Source organism: Saccopteryx leptura, chromosome 2, assembly GCF_036850995.1.
Source record: "Saccopteryx leptura isolate mSacLep1 chromosome 2, mSacLep1_pri_phased_curated, whole genome shotgun sequence".
NCBI lineage: Eukaryota > Metazoa > Chordata > Mammalia > Chiroptera > Emballonuridae > Saccopteryx > Saccopteryx leptura.
Genome location: NC_089504.1, coordinates 281,305,749 through 281,314,390, shown reverse-complemented (window position 1 = coordinate 281,314,390; position 8,642 = coordinate 281,305,749). Strand labels below are relative to the sequence as shown.

Here is an 8,642-nt window from a genome sequence, read left to right as displayed (position 1 = left end):
TAATAATAATAATAATAATCCTGACTAGGCAGTGGTACAGTGGATGGAGTGTCAAGCTGGGACGTGGAGGACCCAAGTTCGAGACCCCAAGGTCGCCAGCTTGTGTGCGGGTTCATCTGGTTTGAGTAAGGCTTGCCAGCTTAAGCCCAAGGTTGCCGGTTCGAGCAAGGGGTCACTTGGTCTGCTGAAGCCCCTGGTCAAGGCACATACGAGAAAGCAATCAATGAACAACTAAGGTGCCGCAATGAGGAATTAATGCTTCTTATCTCTCTCCCTTCCTGTCTGTCTGTCCCTCTCTCTGTCTCTGTCACACACACACACATACACACACACACACACACAAATAATAATAATAATATGAAATGTTAAAATCAATACAAAGGAAAGGGCTTCCCTGATTGAAATAACTAAAAGAAATGAGGAAAAGGTCATTCAATATCTTTTGCCAAATGAGATATAGATTGAGCTGGGGAAGGGGGATGGTGGTGGAACCAAGCACTGCAACATTATACAGAACCAGTCTGCTAACATTACTCACACTGCAGCTTACAGAGCTGAGAAAGATCAGAAAAAAACCTGAATGAAAGGCCACACTCCTCACTCGAAATATTTATTAGTCTGTAAAAAGGACCCAGGCTGCACCCTACCCTTTCCCAAATCACCTCCCTGAATCAAGGGACAGGATTCAAAGAAGTTGTTTCAAATAAACCAAAACATATATGGGAAAGAACAGTTATTCATTTCCTAGACCTGACATTACAAATGTGATTGCCAGGGAGAGAGGAGCCAGTGAGAATGGCAGATGGATTAGATGAGGGGAATCAGCACAGGCCCTTGTCAGTTTGAAACTAGAGAGGGTTGAAATAAACAGGTATTTTTGAAAGAGGGGAAGTAAGGGAAGAGGCAAAGAAATCAAGGGCTGGGTTCACATAGATCACACAGAATTATAGAAAGAACCAGGACAGAAACTGGAGTTCTCGGGCTGAAACGGAGTTGAGGACTCAGCACCCGGATTGAGGAGAATCCCAAGGCTTCTCTTTCAACCCCACTGTGATTAGATCAAGAGCCCCTTGTTCCTTTCCCTTCACAAAATTCAGAAAGGTCTGTCTGAAGGCAAGAGGGCATGGTGACAGACCTATAACTCCAGCCCAGGCTAAGTCTCTCCCCATTCATTTCCAAAGACCCTGCCCAAGAGAACTATAGAAATACAGAGTCCCAGAACTCTGTCCCTGCTTCCCAAGTTCAAGAGAGGGGAGTGGAGACAAGGCACAAAGACTCTTGGTATAAAGGTGAACCTCAGTGTGGCCAAATGTAACATTATTTTGGGAGAGAAAAGAAGATGCATGCCCTAAAGTGGATGTCTTTCTTCACATGGTAGGTAGCTGGGCTTTTGCTAGCAGCAGAAACCACAATCAAAAGGCTCACAGAAATGGCCTGCAGAACAGGTCTTATTCCTAAAAAAGACAGGAAAAAAGCTCAGTTGATATGGCACCATCTTGGGTGGGATGACACAGGGCAGACCACTCCCGCAGACAACACTCCTGCCTCAGCTCCAGGTGGTTCTGCTGACTCCAGACATTCCCCACGGCTGGGAATCAGGAAGGAAATGTGTTGTGCTTCACATGATCAGACACTGTTCGCCATTGGCACCTGGTGGGCCCGACAAATTGAGGGCATCCAGATCAAAGTTGAGGCCAGGAGGCTGGAGAAAGATGAAGTTACTCAGATAACTGCTAATATTTCAGAGTCAGAGCACCTGAAGGTACATCCCCAGTAGCCACAATTATCATCTGAGGTCGAATCACTAAAGGTTAAAGACTTATGAAAACCTGGGCTCAAATTAAACTCTAGAAGATATACTCACCATCTCCCCAGCCAGCTCTTTCGGAGGGTGGCCCAAATCCTGTAGCTGGAAAATAAAGAGAACATGAGACAGAGAAAATCCCCAAAGACAACACAGCAGCTAAGGAGAATCTGAGCGACGGTCTCCGCTTTCCCCTGAGGACCGTGCTGTGTGACCTCTCGTGTTCCCTCTTCTTCCCTAGCTTCGCCAGTGTGACGTCCTTCCCAGCTGCATCCTCCACCAAACACCAACCCGACAGCACCAGCGGGCAGATGGCAGGAGGAGGCCTCACCTGCTGCATAAGATCCAGTACCGTCTCAAAACGAGCCTTCTGAGTGGCCTCACTGTCTGTGGGGGTCTCCGCCTCAAACTGCTCACATATCTTGCCCATGACACTGTGTTGTTCCTGGTATTTTTCAAACTGTTCTGAAGGTAGAGATTCCCGGTGACTCTGCAACCATTCTGGATACTAAGGAAGAAAATAGGTGGGGGAGAATTAAGTGAACAATGGATAAGGGAGAATCATACAATACCAAGGGGAGAGAAACCCAGGAGAAAGAAAAACTAAATATGTGAGTGCAGCAAGAGAGGCAGCATGGACTCCAACCAATCACCTCACTACACTCGCATTTATGGTCACCAGAAGATGGTAAGCTTTTCCCTGGCTGGATAGTTTGGTTGGTTCAAGTGTCATCCTGATACAGAGAGGTTTTGGGTTCAATCCCAAGTCAGGGCACATATAAGAACAGATTGATGTTTCTGTCTCTCTCACTCTTCCTCTAAAATCAATAAATTAAAAAAAAAATTTTAATTAAGAAAATATTTTAGGTTTTAAGTACCACATACAGTCTCTGTCACATATTTTCTTTCTTCTTTGTTTTTATTTTGCAACCTTTAAAAATGTCAGAGTTTGCCTGACTTGTGGTAGCGCAGTGGGATAAAGCATTGACCTGGAACACTGAGGTTGCCGGTTTGAAACCTGGCCTTGCCTGGTCAAGGTACATATGGGAGTTGATGCTTCCTGATTCTCTCTTTCTCTCTCTCCTCTCTGGAAAAAAAAAAACTGAATACATAAAGTAAAAAAAAAATGTTGCCTGACCCGGTGGTGGCGCAGTGGATAGAGCGTTGGACTAGGATGTGAAGGACCCAGGTTTGAGACCCTGAGGTCGCCAGCTTAAGCGTGGGCTCATCTGGTTTGAGCAAAGCTCACCAGCTTGGACCCAAGGTCGCTGGCTTGATCAAGGGGCTACTCGGTCTGCTGCAGCTCCACACAAGGCACATATGAGAAAGCAATCAGTGAACAACTAAGGTGACACAACAAAAAACTAATGATTGATGCTTCTCATCTCTCTCTGTTCCTGTCTGTCTGTCCCTCTCTTTGACTCTCTCTCTGTCACTGTAAAAAAAAAAAAGTCAGAGTTGGATTTGGTCCACTCAGATCCTAGTCTGCTGACACCTGGTCTATACTATTCATTTTGCACTTGGTTATATGTTGCTCTGTGTCACTGAAAAGCTTACATTCCTGTATTTTATCTCTTTAAAAAAGTTATAAGCTCTTTCACGGCAAAGACCACCATTTAAATTACTCCTAAATTGTTCAAAGCAAAAAGCCAGTAAAATCCTCAGTGAAACCTTGTTGGAAAAATGAATCAAGTTAGGAAAGCAAGAAGGGGTTGGTCAGACAACAAAAAGCTATCAATGGCCCTGGTTGGTTGGCTCAGCGGTAGAGTGTCAGCCTGGCGTGTGGAATCCCGGGTTCGATTCCTGGTCAGGGCACACAGGAGAAGCGCCCATCTGCTTCTCCACCTTTCTGCCTCTCCTTCTTCTCTATCTTTCTCTTCCTCTTCCGCAGCCAAGGCTCCATTGGAGCAAAGTTGGCCCAGGCGCTGAGAATGGCTCCATGGCCTCCGCCTCAGGAGCTAGAATGGCTCTGGTTGTAGCAGTGCAGCGCCCCAGATGGGCAGAGCATCGCCCCCTGGTGGGCATGCCGGGTGGATCCTGGTCGGGCTCATGTGGAAGTCTGTCTGACTGCCTCCCCATTTCTAATTTTGGAAAAATACAAAAAAAAAAAAAAAAAAAAAAAAAAAAGCTATCAAGCCAGTTTACAGCAAACTAGAGCTGAAGGATTTCTCTTTCCACCTTAAATATCCTCAGTGTGGTTGAGCTTTATTCTCTTAGAGATACAATTCCTCTCCAACTCTCCCCAATCCAAATAGATAAACATAGGAGAAAAAAAACGATGAACTCCTGTACTTGAGTTTCTCTATCTCTGCAGACTCTAAACAGACAAAATAGCCCACAGGAACTGACTGATACAATGGAGAACAAGCAGAAATAGCTCACAATCCGCCTGGCCTGTGGTGGTGCAGTGGATAATGCGCTGACCTGGAGCACAGACATCGCTGGTTCAAAACCCGGGGCTTGCCCAGTCAAGGCATGTATGGGAGTTGATACTTCCTGCTCCCCCCACCCAATCTCTCTCCTTTCTAAAATAAATAAATAAAATCTTTAAAAAATTTCTAAAAAAAAAATGGAAAAGAAATAGCTCACAAACCTTCTCTGTGATCTCCTTCAGTGACGGGTACAGCACATCCTTGGACAGCAGGTTCTGCATGATACTCTGCATGATGGGGAGGATGTTCCCTTCCCCCTCCCCTTCATCCATGCCCAGCCCTTCCATGGCTCTGGTCAGCTCCTCTTCTGACATGCCTGAGTTCTAGAAAGGAAAAAAGAGAGGCGAGCAAGCATACTGCCTTCTTGGGATGCTTACCACCCTCTCAGGTGATAAAGAACTATTTAAACTTCCTGTTGAAAAACTGAGGCAGGGACAGACTTGAGATGATACCCAAGAGAATGTCTTTCAGCCTCTGCTGGTGAAGGGTCTAAGAAGAGTCCCCTGTGGTTCCCTACCTCCTCCCCCTCACCTGCAGATCAGTGGCATTTTTGGCTAGTCCACTTAGTGTCTCCTTTAGGCAAGAAGTGAATTCTTGTTGGGAAGTCACATCATTACCTAGAAGCAATGAAAACAGCTAACGTCATTTATAATTTTAACTGTTTGCTTACCTACACTGACCTGGTTACTAGTTTGGATATGGAGAATTTACTAGCGAGTCACTAGCACTACAAATTTCTGAATGCTTTATGGTGATCTTCATAGTCATTTTCACAAATCTACATGGACTGTGTGTTAGTTTGTGTTCCACGATGACACCCATAATAATACTGCAGCCTTTAAAACGATCAGTTTTCAATAATACTTATTAGTATCTCCTATCTCACCCCTTTCATCAGCAGGGTTCTATCCTTCCTCCCCTCTCCTTTTGCACCCCATGGCAGTGGTGTCATGATTGTTATCAACTTTACTAAGCATTTTGGTAGTCTCAAGCAACGACCACTTGTTTGTTAAGGTATTTCCAGCTGTCTGGGCCCCCACTCACCCACTCTTCCAGCAGCCTCCGAGAGCTTCTGGAACTGCTCCACCAGGTGGGGCTCTTCTTCAGCCAACTCCTTCATGGCCTTCTCAAACTCAGCAGTGGCTTGGGAAGCCAGCTCACTATCGAATAGCTCCTGGAAAAACTTCTCCTGGGAGGCAAAGAGGGCATCCTGCAGAAGAGTGGCCAAAATGCATCTCTCAGCATTGCACTGCACCTGGCCTCTGACAAAAGCCACAGGCAGAGGCTGAGAAATACAGCGCCTCCTTCCTAACTCTAGTGGACATTCTAACTACCTCTCATAATGAGGACAGCAAGAAAGGTGTCTGGACACTAAGGGAAGAATATGAAGCAGCATTCCCGAACTAATCATTTAAACTTTCTCTTTTCACAAGGAACTTCCTTGAGATCCATTAAGTCCCTGTTTCATAAGAACTGAGGCCTGCAAGAGTACTCAGCTATGTGAGGTCAAGGAACCCTCTTCCCACTCCCTCTGGCCCAGACCTTTGCTCAGAGCTGCATGCCATCCCCTCCCCCTCCCTTAAGTGGGTGGAATTTATACTTTGGCAGTGTCTCCTGGTGATCTCTTCTGGGGCCCTGAAGCATCATGGGTCGTGCTGGTAGGAGGGGGTGCTGGGGAGGGTCTGGCCTTATCGAAATCATCAAGAGCACCTTCAGAGACAAGAGACATGGTATTTGTGTTGGGATGAATGAGAATAGAAGGCTGGAGGGTTTCTGAGCAAAGTACCAAGAAAACAACCTTTCAAATTGCCAACCTCTCTATATTTGGGGTTTTTTTTGACTCCTTATTCTGGCCCACCCCTTGGTAATCCTCCCTGTTCCCTCCCCATTACCTAATTTATTGTAATCAGAAAGGGAAAAATACCTTAAGATTGAAAAGATAGCTCTCTCAGAGTTGGGAGAAAGAGTTAAAAGAAATTCTGCAGAAACATCTCTTACCTTATACAATGCTTTCCCTGCCACACTCTAATGATTCCCTAGAAATCTCACACATATACCCAACAGAAGCAGGTAACAAAGATGTCCTTAACTCCCCTGAACTCACTCTGGAGCCCTAAAGGGAATAATCTTTGGCAAGACAACAGAAGCCACAAGATGTACTACCCAGCCTCCCATGGGTCCTGGTACTAATATAAACCGAGGGACTCCAAACTGCACTCCATGGAAGAGCATTACACTCTGGCCTCTTATCTTACAAGTTAGCCTTTCCTGGCCAAAGCTCCTCGAGTTCCCTCTTGCCCCATCTCTGCAGATGACTGCACGCCAATTCAGAGTCATTTGGCACTCTTCCCCTTCTGCCTGCCCAGATCTCTGCAACTGGGCAAGGCACAAAATATATTCACCTCTGCCCTGAAAAACTCGTGTCCTCACTACCATCCCACTTGCCAGGTCTCGGGGAGAGCGCAAAGCACATCCACCCTCGTTCAGGAGAGTGAACTGTCTTCCTGAGACCTGCTCATCCTCAACTGTTCAAAATAACAGGAAGGGAAAGAACTGGAAAGGGGCCTGTTGAGAGAAACCAGAAAGGACTGGGAGAAGGAAAAACATCTCTTCTGTGTTGAGGTTAGGGCACTGCATGAAAGGGCGCGCTAAAGGTTTGTTAAGAATTAATATAAGCAATCCCTGAGTGTCCGCTTCGCAGCCCACGGAGGACCGCAAGCTTCTGGTAGCAGGAAGAAAGTTAGTCTTCAAGGTCTTATTAAAGTAAGGGGAATTTGGAGACATCTTGAAAAGCCGTTCTCTGTTACTGGTTTCACCTCGGGCAGGGCAATCAACAGTCTGGGTCCTCATGGGCTCAAGGTGAGCTCCCCAGCTCCAGCCGCGAAGGAAAAGGGGGGCCAGAAGGTGTTCTTCGGTAGAGCAGTCAGACCCTCCGCCCCCGTCCAATTTTCAGGCAGCCTCCCCTGCTCCGCCCCAAATATCTCAGGTTCGTTTAACGCCCTGAATGGGTCCTCACACCTGCCCATCTCGGGTCTTTCCATTACAGACTCTTACTTTCCAGAAGCTCTTCCAATTCCCGGTCTGCGTCATCCCTAACCAGACTGTCCTCCTCCACGGCAGCCATCTTGCCACCTCTGCTGTACCGTAGGAGGTGGGACTCCGCGGAGCCTCGCGCCCCGCCTCTTCCGCCTCGGCGACACCGCTAACGTGGGTCAGTGCGGAGCCATTATTTTTAAAGGGGCAGGAAGCTTTGTTTTGTTTTGTTTTCTTTTTTTCCTTTTTGGCCAGAACCATTGAACTAACAGAGGGGAACTTACTGTCATTTCTTGCTAGGTTTCTTACTGCCCTGACCTTTCTTTCAACTTCCCAAGTTATCCAGAGAAGTAGCTCTTCCATTTTTCTCAAAACTTAACATTTTTTGATATACTCTATATTTTTCTTATTTATAGTGCTTATTGTCTTCCCTTCCCCCTTCGTGTATCTCTTAGCACCGGGCCTCCCCGCCCTCTAGAATTTCAGCACCATTAATGGCAAGTTTTTTCCTCCTGTCTTCACTGCTGTATTCTCTACTCCTAGGCTAGGTTCTAAAATTTAGCACGTATTAGCTCTCCCAGACCCTTATGAAGCCCATTTCTTTGTGGAATCTAATAGATATATCTTGTTTTCTATTCTCCATTAGAACAGGGCAGGACAGTGTTGGGATTCAGCCGGTTCGGCAGAACTGATACCTAATTTTTTTGTAATTTTTTCTGTGTGGCAGAGACAGAGAGAGAGACAGGTAGGGACAGACAGGAAGGGAAAGCAATGAGAAGCATCAGTTTTTCGTTGTGGCACCTTAGTTCATTGAATTGCTTTCTCATATGTGCCTGGGGCGGGGGTGGACACTACAGCAGAGTGACTCCTTGCTCAAGCCAGCGAACTTGGCTCAAAGCCAGCGGCCATGGGATCACAACTATGATCCCACGCTTAAGCCAGCTATCTCGGGGTTTCCAACCTATGTCCTCTGTGTCCCATCCTACGCTCTCTCCACTGCACCACTGCCTGGTCAGGCCAATACCCAATTTTTTGTTGAGTTTGGCAAACAGGTTGTTAAACTGGCACTTGTAATCAGGGTTCTCTCTAAGGTGTGCACCTGGGCAGCCGCCCAATGTGGAAATCACAAATTTCCATTCCTTACTTTTTTAATGTTCATCTGTACAACAGCGCGTTCTAAGCACCTGTAGTAATGTTCATTCTGTCCATAGGTGAAAGAATTTTTATACAGAACTATGCCTGCAATATTTATTTATTCATCCCATAAAACTCACTATACCATTGATGAAATACTTCATTTTTATTCCCTGTGTTTGTTACTTCAGTAAACAAACATATAAAGTAAATAGAAAAAGTGCCAACCAGGAGTTGAC

The 8,642-nt window shown here is 46.1% G+C and overlaps 1 protein-coding gene across 3 annotated transcripts; it reads right to left on the bottom strand.

The window, feature by feature from the left end:
• Positions 1-594: 594 nt before the first annotated feature.
• Positions 595-7,404, bottom strand: PEX19 (peroxisomal biogenesis factor 19). Of its 3 annotated transcripts, XR_010748788.1 has the most exons (9): positions 7,291-7,404; positions 5,837-5,946; positions 5,281-5,446; positions 4,768-4,853; positions 4,398-4,559; positions 2,136-2,312; positions 1,865-1,909; positions 1,546-1,702; positions 595-1,454 (listed from the first exon to the last, which is right to left on the bottom strand). XR_010748788.1 is itself a non-coding variant. In XM_066362031.1 (8 exons), the coding sequence occupies exons 1-8, from the start codon at positions 7,358-7,360 to the stop codon at positions 1,619-1,621; spliced, it is 900 nt and encodes a 299-aa protein (XP_066218128.1). In that variant the 5' UTR covers positions 7,361-7,404; the 3' UTR covers positions 595-1,618. The 3 variants fall into 3 exon arrangements, 2 of the variants coding, with proteins under 2 accessions (XP_066218128.1, XP_066218129.1); XM_066362031.1 differs by having other exon boundaries at positions 595-1,702; XM_066362032.1 differs by lacking the exon at positions 5,837-5,946 and having other exon boundaries at positions 595-1,702; positions 7,291-7,385.
• Positions 7,405-8,642: the final 1,238 nt, after the last annotated feature.

Bases quoted from the DNA above. Each gene is read 5' to 3' on its own strand.
- PEX19 (XM_066362031.1), bottom strand. From the start codon at position 7,360: ATGGCTGCCGTGGAGGAGGACAGTCTGGTTAGGGATGACGCAGACCGG. The intron at 4,854-5,280 runs GTGAGTGGGGGC...CATTGCTTCTAG, and splicing joins GGAGGCTGCTGGAAGAGTGG to GTAATGATGTGACTTCCCAA. The intron at 1,703-1,864 runs GTGAGTATATCT...ATCTTTCTCCAG, and splicing joins AAGAGCTGGCTGGGGAGATG to CCTCCTGGCCTCAACTTTGA.